This window comes from Microcaecilia unicolor, chromosome 2 (assembly GCF_901765095.1).
Source record: "Microcaecilia unicolor chromosome 2, aMicUni1.1, whole genome shotgun sequence".
Lineage (NCBI taxonomy): Eukaryota > Metazoa > Chordata > Amphibia > Gymnophiona > Siphonopidae > Microcaecilia > Microcaecilia unicolor.
This window is the reverse complement of record NC_044032.1, coordinates 336181315-336197853: the sequence shown is the minus strand read 5'-3', so window position 1 is coordinate 336197853 and position 16539 is coordinate 336181315. Positions and strand designations below refer to the sequence as shown.

At 43.2% G+C, this 16539-nt stretch overlaps 1 protein-coding gene across 1 annotated transcript in view; it reads left to right on the top strand.

Annotated features, from left to right (window-relative positions):
- LOC115462049 (zinc finger protein 431-like) overlaps nt 1–15907 on the top strand; it is a 116244-nt gene extending 100337 nt beyond the window's left edge. The window contains exon 9 of the mRNA XM_030192097.1: nt 14310–15907. Within this exon, the coding sequence (XP_030047957.1) occupies nt 14310–15907 (1598 nt within the window). The remainder of the gene's footprint in view (nt 1–14309) is intronic.
- Nucleotides 15908–16539: the final 632 nt, after the last annotated feature.

Below are 16539 nucleotides of genomic sequence, written 5' to 3'. Positions count from 1 at the left end.
GGGAAACAACCAGAAAATATTGTGTGAGACAGGGTTATACCATTCAACCAAATCAATTCAAATCAAGTATGGAGACACCCACAAGTTCAGGCTACCCGGGACGGCCTCTCTAGCCAACCCATGTAAGCCTCCCAAACTTCGTGAAACTGAGGAAACCTATTTCTACAGATAGTTTAGACATCAAATATACAAAATTGATTTTGCACTGAACTTGAAGGAGAGAGGGGACCTCCTGCTGCTTCCAAGCACATGCCGCATTAAGCGGCCTACAGTGAATATATGATATGCTAAGCGGTGACTCCTCACCTGCAGTTCTGCAGGACCAAAATGGAGCAAGCAGCTAGCCATTGTTGGTAGTACTCAAACCCTCAAGATCTCAGACACCCATTCCATTATCCGTCCCCAATATTGCTGAGCTTTGGGCCAAGACCACCAAATATGAAGATAAATGCCCTGATCTCCACAATTTTGCCAACATAGGTCTGAACCACTCCCACATATAGTTTTCAAGCACACCGGTATGAGATGCCAATGATATATAGCATTTTGTAATCATTCTCTACCAGACTACTGGAGATAGAGACCCATAACAGGTTTTTATATATCACCTTCCAATCCTGTGCTGCACAGCAGAGCTCCGTAAAAGCAAGAGATACATCCCCGGCCACCATTCCCTTGGATAGCTTGTTCAAATGGAGAGATTGATAGCAGCAGCTCACTTTTAGCTCGGCATTGAATAAAGTCCACTAATTGCCTATAAGGAGTCTCTTTGTCCCAACCCAAACTCCTCTTCCAACTCAGAGAAATCCACAATCTCCCCCTCTTTCCACACCTGTCCCAAAGTGCAGAGGCCCCTTCCTTCCCACATGACATAGGTACGGTCTGCCAGCCCCAGGGTAAATCCTTCAGTGAAACGAATGGGTGTGGCCGCAAAATAAGCATGCCATAGCTTGAGAATCTGGTGAGAATAGGATTAATATATAAATGCCTACCCTTAGGCGCCCCAGACAGCCATTGAAGCACCCATAGCGGGGTATTCCCCACAAACGCCTGTTCCATCCTATCCCAGCTTTTGTCAAGCTCACAATTCCAGCTCACTAGATACATAAGTTGGGCAGCTTGATAGTAGAATCAAAAGTTGGGCATCCCCATGCCTCCCTGTCCTCAAAGCTGAAATAGCACTTGTCTTTCCACCCTGGGCATCTTAACCTGCCACATAAATTGAAAAACCCGTTTGTGCAGCTTCTGAAAAAAATTGGTCTGGGACATAGATAGACAAGGCCGCAAACAGATACAAAAGTTTTGTGAGCAAAACCATTTTGATGGCATGTACTCTTCCCAACTAGGAAATATACAACCTATTCCACTGGTCTAGTTTGGCCCATAGTTGCTTAACCAATTAGCTCAGAACAGCCCCTCCAGGGTGGGTATCAAATTCACCCCCAAATATCTTAAGTTGGTAGTAAAATTGGGACCGCAGATGTCCCAACTGAGGCTCAATTACGGTAAGGTTTAGAACCTCTGACTTAGCTTTATTAATCTTAAATCCCAACATCCTTCCAAAGGTTTCCAGCACTTCCTCCACTTCACGCAAAGACTCAGAGGGGTCTGACAGCGCAAATAGAATGTCATCAGCGAACAGAAGAATTTTATTTTTCACTCCCCCACGTGAAGTCCACGGATCAAATTAGAGCTACGTACCATCTGTGCCAGAGTTTCCATAGCTAAAGCAAACAGAACCATGGAGAGAGCACACCCTTGCCTAGTACCCCGGATCAATTCAAAACTATCAGTATATCCCATGTTAATCCTCAGACTCACCATTGGTTGGGCATATAAGTCTGAAACCATGCCAAAAAATGGCCAGAGATGCCAAATTCTTTTCAAAAACGAAAGAGAGAGAGCCACAAGACCTTATCAAAGGCCTTCTCTGCATCTATGCCTAAAATCACTACTGGGGCCTGGCGTTGTTGAGCATACCAAATTAAGTGGCAGACCCTCTTGATATTATCAAATTTCTGGTGGCCATGAACAAACCCTGATTGATCATCAAGCAGCAACTGGGGCAGCGAGTCAGAAAGAAATTATCAAGCAGACGCCTCCCGCTCCGGACGGTACAACTCCTTATAGAACTGTACAGAGACCTCTTTGATAGCTTCAGGGGCAGTATGAACACAGCCTTTGCATCTCTAATTTTTAAAACCAGGGACTTGGGTTAGGGCTGAGATTTATAAACAGTGCTGGCGGCAAAGTCAAGGGAGGACAGCCCTAACCCAAGTCCCTGAGGAAAGACAATCTGAAACCCACGATGTCGGGTGTAATGTTTACAACAGGGGAGAACAGTCTTGCCTTCATTATTTGAGAAGAGCTTTGAACTTTGACGTCCTTAGCGTTTGGTAGTGTACCGATGCAGGGCTCACAAGATAAGTGGAAACATTTATTATTATTATTGTTTAATCTGTTAAATTTATGTTTTGATAAGCAAGCTGGCTGAGTTTATTTTTAAGAGTGCATTAGGTGAATGGTCACTTTGGGATGTGCATAACAGCACAATAGCACTTTCTAAACACAAAAATATATTACTGCACTTAAATATCATGTTAAGAGTGAGCAGCCCAATGAATGAAGTGCAATACCTCACCTGTTAGTGGTCTTGTATGACTACCACGTGGGTGTTCAAGTTTCTGAGGGGGCTCCTCTTTCATAATTTAATTGGGTACATTTTTCGGGTTATTGCCAGTAAGAGTTCAAAGCATCTACACTTGTAAGCCTTTTCTTAGCAAGATTACTACCCCGCTTTTTTCCCCACACCCCCCAACCCACCTTCTTGCCAATTTTTGGCGTTCCAAAGGTTTGAGATGAGTTTCCTGTAAGAACGCTTTGGAGGCCCGATATCTATTAAGGGCAGACAAAACCTTTTGTCGCTTTTATAGAAGACAAAATGCCCCTTACATTCTACGATATCAACTTTATCTTATCAAGTAAAACCTTCTATCTCTTGGAACCAACACAGATAATAAAATGTATAATACACTCCAATAGTATTCTTGGAATTGAGAAGCTGCCATCGCACCCAAAACAAATCCAACCCACAGAAATAATACCCAAACCGACATCTCTATCCCAGAAACCCCTAGCAACACCCCCTCCCTGTAGTCCTGTAAAATAAACCCTATCTAAACCCTTTACTCCGATCTTTATTCCACTGGCCCTACTCTTAGAACTGGTCCGTGTAGACGCTGTACCTATATTCCCACCTGTAGTGAAAAATATCATAATGCATTTTGCATAAAGCTGTTATGAGACCTTAACCAATTCGACAAGCAGAAAAGGGGAGTCCATGATTATCAAGATATAAAGGCCTATACAGATCTCCTGTTGTCCCATACAACTTGCTAACATGTATCCTAGTCAATATTAAAGTATTTAATATAACCAAAAAGTCAGGTAAAGCTGGTAGTCCATTCAACCACCACCAATTGATTAACGCCATTGTCCAGAAGTGCTGTGAATGGCTGGGCACAAGAATATTACTGTGAAATGTTTTGGCCCAGAAAGGCTTGGATCTCACTAGGCATTAAAACCAGTACCTGTTGCGTTGTATCCTTAGTATCGCATTCTAAGTTCACTTAACCAGAAATAATATGAGCTCAGATGGTGGTCAAACATGAACCATGTATCCATAGGGTAGATCCTGTCCAATTGGCACTCCTTCACGGAATTCCACAGTCTGAATCTTCCTGTTCATTATAGTAAAGAAGTCAAAATGTAGGGCACTGTGAAAGCAACCACTTATATAGAGATAAGGTCATCCAACTGAGACATGTGATAGTACCTTCAGCAATAGGTTCCAGACACCTCGCTGCCTCAAAAAGACCACACACCATAAGCTCATGATTCCATGTAATGTCAAAAGAAAAGTCTCCATACCCAGCGCCCAAGTGTTGATGAACTCAGGAAAGCATATTTTTCAATGCTATAAGGCATGTCACCTTTTGATCATTTCTGAAGCACAGCACTCCAGTGCATACAGTCACATGTCTGTCAATACTCCCGATAGTCCAGATACAAATCCTTGTGCATCAGCAACCTTATCAAAGTAGTAGGTCTGACCATCATGTAACATTCTGAGTTTCGTTGGAGAGCTTATCTGCCTATCATATAGCACAGGTTGGAGTGAAAGCTTTGTGCTGTGCTTGCACTTGCACAGAATAATCCCGAAAGCATAGAATTTTTTTTATTGTTATAAGACAGAACTTTCCAGGATCTAAGTGCCTGTAAAATGACTTGTTTATGTGCAAAGTTCAGTACACGAAATATCACTGCCCAAGGCCAAGTTTCAACGTTCTTTCGAGCTCCCAGTCTCTGTGCTCTCTCAATTTTGAAAGAAAGCAATTGTTCTTCCAGATTTAAAGTTTGCGGAATCCAGGTTTCAAGGAAGTCCCTCAAATCTCTGTCAAGCACCATGCCAATCAGTCTTAAATTGTTTCGATGTGAGTGATTTTCCAAATCGTCAATTTTTTGTTTCAACTCAGCCATTTGCTCTTGGGTCTGCAAGTAGACCTGGGATTGATCCTCTAGAGCACTGGTGCAGTAAAGCTGGCCATCTAGTTCCAAACTCAAGCTATGGATACGTTCATGAGTTTCTTCAATCTGGTTGTAAATTTGTTGCAATTAAAACTGCTTTTACTACTGCCGTAACTTCCACAGTAATCTCCGAAATCCATGCTGAGCTTATAGTTGGGCTGTGAGTATGGAGCTGCCATCTTTGATTCCACTGTTTGTCCCAGTCCTTCCTGACCGATCTAGAATCCATGGGAAGCCGAAATCAATAGCTGTTTTTGTGAAATGTAAACTCCAGTTATGACATGTTAACTAGTTGTGGTTAAAATAAACCAAATTGCCAAATTATAAAGATAATTCCATCGCATCCTGTCCTATTTATTTTATTGGTGTTCCTTTCATTATTTTTAAGCTTCATGGTTTGTAAATCACTGTGACCTGTCTGTCAGATACTGCAGTATATCAAGTATGTCCAATAAAAATAAACATAAAAAGGCTGTAATCAGCTCTGTTAGTTCACAAGCTTAGTCCTTTTAAGCAGAGATGGGTAGTAGTGAAGTATTTGTACTTTGTTACATTTTTTTTTTGCAATGCTTTTTATTTGTAACAAGTTACAATTAAGGTGTACTTTTGTACTTAGTAACGAAGTAAACATTTAGAAAGTTTTTTTTTTTTAAAGTATTTTCCATACCTCTGCTTCTCCCCCTGTACAGGTGATGTCAGACCCAGCTTGCAGCTGATTGGGCCTGAGCTCCCAGCCCCAGAAACAGCTAAGTTGGGACTGGAAATCTGGGCCCAGTCAGGTACAAGCCAGTGTCTGACATCACTTGGAAACCCTAGTCCCACCCTTCCTCCCTGAGTATGATTGGCCGAGGAAGAGTACCATCAGCCTCTCACCTACCCAGAGTCCTCCAAGGTGGCTCCCGCTCCTGCCTCCTCCTTCTCCTTCTAATTTAGCAACAGACTAGTGCGACTGCATTGATTGAAGTGAGGAGGACTCAGAGGAAGCGGTACTTATGCACTGAAGTCGTCACCTGCTCCTGCAGCCTGACCAAGTTGCCCAAAACCCCTTCATTAGTGCTGCTTACTTATCTCCAGCTGCCAGGGCTATAGGACCTGGTGCAGCTCCTTGGCAGACATGGGCTGGCACTGCTCTGCAAGTCTGCAGGGAAAGCTTCCCTGGAACTAAGCTCTCTCTGTCCGGGCTGATGTAAGCTCACATCGTCTGACAGTCTCAGAGTCTTCACTGTGTCTGCTTTGCACTCTGCAGCAGTACTTGGTCAGGTTCATTATTTTTTTGCTACAGCAACCTAAGCAATCAGCCCACCACTGAGCCAAGAGATAGCTGACCGAATATTTGAAAGTACCATTCCCTGGCTTGTCTGATCTCTTTAGGGATGCAGAGGAGAGGGGAGGGGAAGCAGTGGGCACTGATGGCTTGCCGCCTTGTTTTCTCAGATAGGGTTTCCCTTTCCCATTCCCAGTCCCACCTTTTCTTGCTGGTTTCCCACACGGAAGCCTATCATGGAGATGATTAAAAGACAAAACATTTCATCTACATTTAAAAATGCTATGTATATAACTATAAAAATGTTATAGCGGCAATCATTTGAAAATGTAAAACGCAAAACTCTTTCCCTCCTCCACCCTCTCATAAATACATTTAACAAGCTTGTTAAAAAGGTATTGTAATTTCATTTATTACATTTCTGTTCCATTGTACCCACAGAGATCTAGACAGATTAGAAGTTGATAGGTACATAATCACAATGCAGTATTGCTTGTAAACATACTATATTCTGTGGACCAACTTGTTAAGAATACTTTTTTTTACTTTTACTTGAGTTATTTTTTATAAGACTTTCTACTTTTACTTAATTACTTTTGAAGCCAATACTTTTACTTTTTACTTAAGTACTTTTAAAAAGTAATGACCCCCCATCTCTGTTTTTAAGTAGAGTCTCTCTCTCTCTCTCTCTCTCATAATATAGTTCCAGTCTCTTTATGGGTCTAGCTCCTAGCTTGGCCTAAAAACTGTGGGAACTAATGCCATCTCAGGTCCTTTCTAGACACCCACCAAATTCATATCCTGTAGGAATATTCTTCAAGGTTCTCTCCTATGTTGACAGTCTCCTGTCCACATATAATCAACTCCTGGGTGCTGATTGAGTATTTACAGTGTCCCATCCCAGAGAAAGGTTCAGGGTACTCCTCATCCCTTAGGACTGTAGTCTTCTTTCTCTCTCTCTGGGAGGTCCTCACTCATGGGCAGATGATTGAAAGCCCCACAGTGTTCTAAAAATAGTGCTGGAACAGCGTAGGGTTTTTACCGCCCCTGTGATCAGAGATAATAGCATGCAAATTTAAGCACACTATTATCTCTGATTATAGGTTAAAGTGCGGAAGGAATCATCTCGCACTTGTTTGACAGGTCTGGGCTGTCAAAAGCCCAGACCTGTCAAACACTTGGGCTGGAGGTCCACGGGACCACCAGACCCCAAACAGCATTGCCCTGGTGGCCTAGTACCTCCATCCCGAGCCAAGCGACATGGGAGCTGGAGGTCCAGCAGACCTCTAGTCCCCCCGACTCCCCCCAAGTTCGGGGGGGGGCTGGAGATCTGGTGGGTCTCCATCCCCCTACCCCCCCTAGCATCCCCTCAGATAGAGCCCTGGTGGCCCATTGGGCCATGAGTCAAACGCCCTCGAGCTGAGAAAAAGTGGGTCTCCAGTCCCCTGATCCCCCCCCAACACACGTTCAGGGGGGGCTAGAGATCCTTTGGGTCTCCAGCTCCCCTAACCCCTCTAGCATCCCCTCAAATAGAGCCCTAGTGGCCCAGTGGGCCACGAGTCAACCCCCCCCCAACCTGGTGGTCTAGCAGCCCTCTTTCCCATCCCCCTATTCTTCCATCGGTGCTGCCTCGAAAATGGTGGCGCTCAGCCCTGTCCAGTGCATCCTGCGATGCGCCTGACGGGGCTTCACACCAATTCCCTTATATATTGTGAAGCCCCGGCCAGCTGATTCATCCATCCGGAGCCTCCTGGGGCTTAAAGAATCTTTATGCCCAAGTGAGTAGGCCAAATCCTGTGATACTGGCATCGACTCTGCCAGGCAAGCCGCACCGAAGGTAGCTGGAGAAGTAGGGAGAAGCACACGAGAATCCATTGGATTGGAAGAAACAGGCAGCTAAGAAGAGGGAGGAAACACACTGTGCTGCAATCTATGCTTTCCTTTCTTTCAAAATATTTAAAAAATACTAAACAAAGTTTTTGATAAAATGTATTATTGTGCAGCAAATGTACAAGTGACATATCGTTTCCCTGGTTTTGTGATCTTGATGCAATCTGTGCTTAGGCATGACCGCAGAAAGAATTGAGCACTGTTTCCTCTAAGCTGAGCAGGAGTCCTCCAACTGCATTGTTGCCAGTAGGAGGTGCTGCTTCAATATTGTGCTTTCAATTGCTAGGGACAGGCAGATTCCCTGGAGTCCTGCAGAGCTTGCCTGTCCCTCACTATTGAAAATGTGATAGCAAAACAGCACCCCTATTGGCAGGGCTGTAGGTGGAGGACTTCCGCTCAGCTTAGAGGGAACAGTGATTGTGAGTGGCACTTCAGGATAGAGCTGCTGCCATCTTAGAATCCCCCTATTAGGAGCCTATTCTACAATGGAAGCTAGGTGCCGAGGTTCTGTTATAAAATACAAACGTAAGCTCCATCCCTAGCCGCCTTCAAAACCAGGCTAAAGGCCTACCTGTTTGATGCTGCTTTTAATTCCTAACTTGTCACCTGCTCGTAACCTTATCTTGTCTTCCTCTCTTCAATAGTCCCTTTTCCCTATGTGTCCTATCTGTCTGTCCTACCCTTATCCCTTATTTGTCCTGTCTGTCCTGATTTAGATTGTAAGCTCTTTTGAGCAGGGACTGTCTTTTCTTCATGTTCAATTGTGAAGCGCTGCGTACGACTGGTAGCGATATAGAAATGATTTGTAGTAGTAGTAATATCAGTGTGTCCAGCATTTACGCCCTAGCACTTACATTAACCATAGATCTTCTGTAAGTACGGGTGGCAAATGCAGCAGGGACGCACATAACTTAATATTCTTGTAAGCTACACATGTAAGTTGGAGCAATTACCATTTGTGTCTTTATAATATAGGCTACAGATAGATACTGACTTGACCTTCACAGCTAGGCAACTATTTATGTTGGCTTTCAGTTTATTTGTAGATCGTTAGGACTCAGTTGATTTAAGCTGACAGGTCTGAGCTTCTGAATGAATGATTCTGATGAATCCCAGGTCTCCATCATGGTGTTGCAGAATTTTTGGCCATTAGCAAATGTAATCAGAGTGAAGGGAATCATTGCACGTGTAGTGAAGGGAATCATTGCAGGTACATAAGTATTGCCACACTGGGACAGACCAAAGGTCCATCAAGCCCACCATCCTGTTTCCATCAGTGGCCAATCCAGGTCACAAATACCTTTCAAGATACCAAAGTTCAATACGTCTTATGCTGCTTATCCCAGAAATAAGCAGTGGATTTTTCCCAAGTCCATTTTAATAATGGTCTATGTCTATGGACTTTTCCTTTAGGAAGCCATCCTGACCTTTTTTAACCCCTGTCAAGCTAACCGCCTTTACCACATTCTCTGGCAATGAATTACAGAATTGAATTACATATTGAGTGAAGAAAAATTTGGTTGGTGACTCCTAATGTGGAACCTTGCATTACGTAGTTATAGTTCAGGTTTCTCTTTCCCACATGCATCACTTTGCACTTGCTCACATCAAATGTCATCTGCCATTTAGACGCCCAGTCTCCTAGTCTTGTAAGCTCCTCTTGTAATTTTTCACAATCCTCTTGCGATTTAACAACTGTGAATAACTATCCAGCTTATTTTCAAAAGAGATCGCCTGCCATCTTCCGACACAAATCGGGAGATGGCCGGCAATCTCCTGAACCGGGCCAAATCAGTATAATCGAAAGCCAATTTTGGCGGGCGCCAACTGCTTTCCGTCACAGAGCTGGCCAAACTTCAAGGGGGGCGTGTCGGCAGGGTACAGAAGGCAGGACGGGGCGTGGTTACGAGATGGCTGGCTGTCACGTCTGTGGCCGTGACCACCCTCAGTCTTACCTTCTTTCTGGAGGTCAGCAGCTCTGCTGGCGTCTGTCTGTGTTTGTGTTGATTGTCTCTAGTCTCTGTGCTGATTGCTTCACTAGACCTCACCTGTGTGGGCTATGCCTCTCTAGGGAGCCAGCATCTAAGATGGCTGCCACTGGCTCTGCCAGCTTCCAAGATGGCTCCTGCTTGTCTTTCCTGTGGGCTCACTTCCTATGTGTGTCAAGCCTCTCTTCGGGGTCTGTGTACTTCCTGCTTCTGCCCTACTGCTGGTGACTCATCAGTGAGAGCCTTCATAGGAAGTCCTGTGCTTGCAGTCAGGGCCTTTGCATAAGTGTTATGCTCTTAGGCCAGGTTAGGTTAGTAAGTGTCTGCTGCACTACTGCTTAACCTCTCTCTGGGTTCCAGCCCAGTTTCTTTCTGTCTGTGTCTCTGTTGTCCTTCCGTGGGGGGTCTTCCCTGCCACTGTCTGTCTGTGGATTGCGGGTCCTTCCTGGCTTACCCTATGTTTGGAGTGAAGCCTCTGTTCCTGGCTTACCCTGGTTGGGGTGAAGCCTTTGTGGGTTCCCCAGTCAGTGTGTGGAACGGCTGTGGCTTCAGACCCTTGGCCTGTTCTTCCTGGTTACTCTGTTTGCTGTGCTGCCTGCCCAAGACCCTTGGCCTGTTATTCCTGGTTTGCTCTCTTTACCCTGAACCCTGCCTTGCCTAGCCTGTGTGCCTACCCTGCTTGTATATCCTGTGGGTATATCCTGAATCCTGTATCTGTCTGGCTAGTGTGTATTTCCTGGGTGATTATTCCTGTATCCTGTCTCCACCTAGCTAGAGGGTGTACCCTGTGGGTATTCCCGGATCCCCATTCTGCCTAGTGTGTTGCTGCCCTAGTCCTTGCTCCTGCTAGCTTCTGTACGCCTTGTGTTCCTTGGTCTGTCTTCTGGGTCTTGCTAGTGGCTGTGCAGCAGCACACTGTCTAAGTCTAGTTCCGTGCCCTGTCGCCCTCGTGTATCCCAGACCCAGGGTGGGTCCTCTGGATCTTCAGTTCCTGCCTTATCCTGCAAGTCCTGCCAGCCGCCTGCACTTCGGAGTTCAACTCCGGAGGAATGGTGGCTAGGTGCAGGTGAAGCTGTTCCTGTCTCATCTGTTCTAGTTGCCTGCCTTGTACTGTTCCAGTACTGCTCTTCTGTGTTTCCAGTCCCGAGGTGGTCTTGCCTGCCGCTGCCGCTCCTCGGCAGTGGCCCAAGGGCTCACGAACTCCAGTCCTGCCTCGAGGACCTGACAGAATGCCAAGGCCCTCGAACGCAACACTGGCTTTGCCCGATAATGGAAAAAAGATGGCCGGGTCTGACGAGCATTTCGCCAGCTTCACTTGGTTCATTTATTTTTATGACCAAGCCTCAAAAAAGTGCCCCAATTGACCAGATGACCACTGGAGGGAATCAGGGATGACCTCCCATTACTCTCCCAGTGGTCACCAACCCCCTCCCACCCAAAAAAAAATATTTAAACATTTTTTTGCCAGCCTCTATGCCAGCCTGAAATGTTATACCCAGCTCCCTACAGCAGTAATCAAGTACCTGGAGCAGTTTTTTTGTGGATGCAGTGCACTTCAGGCAGGTGGACCCAAGCCCATCTCCCCCCTACTTGTTACACTTGTGGTGGTAAATGGGAGCCCTCCAACCCCCCCCCCCAACTCACTGTACCCACATGTAGGTGCCCCCCTTCACCCCTTAGGGCTATGGTAGTGGTGTAGAGTTGTGGGGAGTGGGTTTGGGGGGGGATTTGGGAGGGCTCAGCACCCAAGGTAAGGGAGCTATGCACCTGGGACCAATTTTTGAAGTCCACTGCAGTGCCCCCTAGGGTGCCCGGTTGGTGTCCTGGCATGTCAGGGGGACCAGTGCACTACAAATGCTGGCTCCTCCCACGACCAAATACCTTGCATTTTGCCGGGTTTGAGATGGCCGGGCCCAGTTTCCATTATGGCCGAAAACCGAAGCCGGCCATCTCTAAACCCGGCGATCTCAACATTTGACCTAAATGTTGAGATTTAGCTGGCCCCAACCGTATTAGCGAAAGAAAAGATGGATGGCACCATTCAATTATTCCCCTCTTATGTGTCATCAGCAAGTCCAATTACTTCACTAGTTACTCCCATCTCTAGATCATTTATAAATATGTTAAAAAGCTGCTGTCCCAGCACAGACCCCTGGGGAACCCCACTATCCACCCTTCTCCACTAAGAACACTGACAATTTAACCCTACTCTATGTTTTCTATCTTTTAGCAAGTTTTTAATCCACAATAGGACACTACCTCCTATCCCATGACTCTCCAGTTTCTTCTGGAGTCTTTCATGAGGTACTTTGTCAAACGCCTTTTGAAAATCCAGATACACAATATCAACCGGCTCACCTTTATCCACATGTTTGTTTACCCCTTCAAAGAAATGTAATAAATTGGCGAGGCAAGATTTCCCTTCACTAAATCCATGTTGGCTTTGTCTGTTTAATCCATGCTTTTGAATATGCTCTGTAATTTTGTTCTTTATAATAGTCTCTACCATTTTGCCTGGCACCGACGTCAAGCTCACCGGTCTATAATTTCCTTGATCACCCCTAGATCAAGAAATTACAGAACACGTAGACAAACATGGTTTAATGGGACAGAGTCAGCATGGGTTCAGCCGAGGGAAGTCTTGCCTTACCAATTTGCTTCATTTCTTTGAAGGATTGAATAAACATGTGGATAAAGGTGAGCCAGTTGATGTGGTATATCTAGATTTTCAGAAAGCTTTTGATAAAAGTTCCTCATGAGAGAGTCCTGAGAACATTAAAGAGTAATGGAATAGGGGTCAAGGTTCTATTGTGGATTAGGAATTGGTTATTGGACAGAAAACAGAGGATAGGGTTAAATAGTCATTTCTTTCAATGGAGGAGGGCAAACAGTGGAGTGCCACAGAGATCTGTAAAGGGACCGGTGCTATTTAACATATTTATAAATGATGTGGAAATCAGAATGACGAGTGAGGTGATTAAATTTGCAGATACAAAACTATTTAAGGTTGTTAAAATACGAGTTGGCTGTGAAATATTTCAGGAAGACCTTAGGAAATTGGAAGTCTGGGCATTCAAATAGCAGATGAAATTTAATGTGGAGAAATGCAAGGTGATGCACATGGGAAAGAATAATCCGAGTCATAGTTACCTGATGCTAGAGTACATCTTGGGGGTCAGCACTCAAGAAAAAGATCTGGGTGTCATTGTAGATAATACACTGAAATCTTCTGCTCAGTGTGTGGCTGCTGAAAAAGCAAACAGGATGCTAGGCATTATTAGGAAAGGGATGGTGAATAAGACTGAAAATACTATAATGCCTTTGTATCGCTCCATGGTGTGCCGCACCTTGAGTATTGTGTTCCGTTTTTTTTTAGATACGGCGATCAGAACTGAATTAGAAATGGTTCAAAGAAGAACGACCAAAATCATAAAGGGGATGGAACTCCTCTCATATGAGGAAAAGCTAAAGAGGTTAGAGCTCTTCAGCTTGGAAAAGAGACAGATGAGAGGAGGTATGATTGAGGTCTACAGAATTCTGAGTGTTGTAGAATGAGAAGTTAATTGATTTTTTTTTTACTATTTCCAAAAGTACAAAGCCTAGGGGACACTCGAGGAAGTTACATGGAAATACTTTTAAAACAAATAGAAAAATATTTTTTCACTCAATGAATAGTTAGGCTCTGGAGCTCTTTGCCGGAGGATGTGGTAACAGCGGTTAGTGTATTTGGGTTTAAAAAAGGTTTGGACAAATTCCTGGAGGACATGGGAAGCAACTGCTTGCCCTAGGATTTGTAGTATGGAGTGTTGTCATGATTTGGGTTTCTGCCAGGTACTTGTAGCCTGGCTTGGGGGCTAGATGGACCATTGGTGTGACCCAGTATGACTACTCTTGTTATGTTCTTATGAGATCATTCATGATCTGTTTCTTTCTGTTCATGTGCTGTTGTGCACCTGTTCCTGAGTAAAAGCAACAGTACTTTCTGATATGTGTTATACTAATTCCATACTTCTATCCCACATATACCAATAATAGTTCAATGTAGTTTACAAAAAATTTAAAAATTAAGGAAACCCAGACATTCTTGGGAAAGAAACAATACATAAACAAAACTCTATGTTAATTTAGATTGTTCTTACAATTCAAAACTTTCTAAACAACCAAGTTTTAAGGTGCTTTCTAAAACATAAATAATCAGTAGTAATTCAAAGGTTTTCTGGAAGATCATTCCACATCGTTGTGACCTGATATAAATGGATTTTTTCTACAAATTTTATATATCTCACTCCTTTTAGTCTCCAGAAAGTGCAAAATAATTTGATTTTTTTCGACCATAGTGTGCCCTGAAAAGGTGACCAGACCACCAGTGTTGTCATATAGTGAGGTGATTGTCCATAAAGGATCTTAAATACTAATGTACAAACTAAAAATAAGTCTGGGTAACCACTGTGCTTTAATATACAGAGGAGTGACTCATAGCCAAGCAAAGCTCTTTTCAAATAATCATATGGGTTTCATTCCATATATATGTTCTCCATAGCAGTAAAATTAAGGATTATACTTTTATTTTTCTCCAACAGATGATGGATTTAGTAATAATAGTGAAAGACTGAAGATGTGCTTTGGGCAGCAGAGAGAGGAATGGAAATGCAAAGACCCCTCTAGAGAAAGCCCAGATCCTTCAGTTGACTGTGAGCGAGGTATCAGCAGCATAACAGCAAGCACGGTGAAAGCAATAGCAAATAAAGAAGAAAGATCAAACACACCAGAGAGGAATTGCAACCACTGCCCAAAACTTGTACAAACTGGAAGCCTCAAAGAAGGTGAGAGACATTTTAAAAGTACTGATATTCGGGAAAACAGTACCACAGAATTACATATTTTTGAGCACCACATACCCAGGCTTAGAACCGAGGTTCATGACTGTCAAGATCTACACAAAACTAATACATCTGGAGACACTGGCCCCTGTGAAAAACCATTTAAAAGTTTGGAATATAAATATTTCACTCAGAAAAGCTTGGTACAACGGCAAAGAGTGACCCACACTGTAGACAAACCATTTAAATGTTCTGAATGTGATAAATGTTTCAAAACCAAAGCTGAGTTACAACAGCATGAAAAAACTCATACAGGGGAGAAATTATTTAAATGTTTTGAATGTGATAAATGTTTTAGTCGACAGGCATATCTGTATGTGCATGAAATGATTCACACTGGAGAGAAACCATTTAAATGTTCTGAATGTGATAAATGCTTTAGTCTGAAATGTAACCTACGCCAACATAAAATGACTCACACAGGCGAAAAGCCATTTAAGTGCTCTGAATGTGATAAGCGGTTTAGCCTGAAACGTAACCTGCAACAGCATGAAAGAATGCATACAGGGGAGAAACCATTTAAATGTTCTGAATGCAATAAATGTTATACTGTAAAACAAAATCTACAACGACATGAAAGGACTCACACAGGAGAGAAACCATTTAAATGTTCTGAATGTGATAAATCTTTCAGTTGGAAGCAGAATTTGAAACAGCATGAAGTAGTTCACATGGGAGAGAAACCATTTAAATGTTCTGAGTGCAATAAATGTTTTAGTCAGAGAGGCCTACTACAACATAAAATGACTCACATGTTATTCAAACTGTTTAAATGCTCTGAATGTGGTAAGTCTTTCAATCGGGAAGAAACTCTGAAATTGCATATAATGACCCACACAGGATACAAACCATTTAAATGTTCTGAGTGTGATAAATGCTTTAGTCAAAAAAGAAGATTGCAATTACACATAATGACCCATACAGGACACAAACCATTCCAGTGTTCTGATTGTGACAAGTGTTTTAGTCGAAAAGACCGATTACAACAACATGAAAGGATTCATACAGGAGAAAAACCATTTAAGTGTTCTGAATGTGATAAATATTTTAGTCGAAAAGACCAGTTACAACGACATAAAATGACTCACACAAGAGACAAGCCATTTAAATGTTTTGAATGTCATAAATGTTTCAAAAGCGAAGGTGAGCTACAACAGCATGAAAGCACTCATACAGGGGAGAAAGTATTTAAATGCTCTGAATGTGATAAATGTTTCAGTTGGAAAAAGAGTCTGCAACTGCATCAAATGGCTGATATAGGAATTGAACCATTTAAATGCTGTGAATGTAATATATGATTTTGTCAGAAAAGCTAGTTACACCAGTGTAAAATGAAATCACACAGGGCATAAACCCTTTAAATGTTTTGAATGTGATAAATGTTTCACTATGAAATGTAATTTCCAACAACATGAAATGACTCACATAGGAGCTAAACAAATAATGTTCTGAATGTATGTGATAAATGTTTTAGAAGAAAAGGTACTGAAAAGCACAAAATGATTCACACAGGAGAAAAAATAGTTTAGGGGCCCTTTTATTAAGCCGCGTAGGTGCCTACGCACGTTAATTTTGAACTACCGCCTGGCTACCACGTGGTCTGGGTGGTAATTTCATTTTTAGTTTCAACACTTTTTATTGATTTAGCATGTTATCATTGCCTGCAAGTTCCACTGATAAACTGGTTGTTAGTACACATTGAACAAAGGCAAGGTGGTATTCCTGGAATAGACTTCCTGAGCCTATACGTCCAGCTCCATCTCTACCTGTTTTCAAATCTATGCTGAAAACCCATCTTTTCACCACTGTTTTTGGCTCCTAGCTACTACTCAATTGCCTCCCCTTGTTCCTTTTCACCCTGTACTTCCCTCGCCCTTAATTGTCTTGTCTGTCTGTATTATTTTTAGACTGTAAGCTCTATTTATTTATT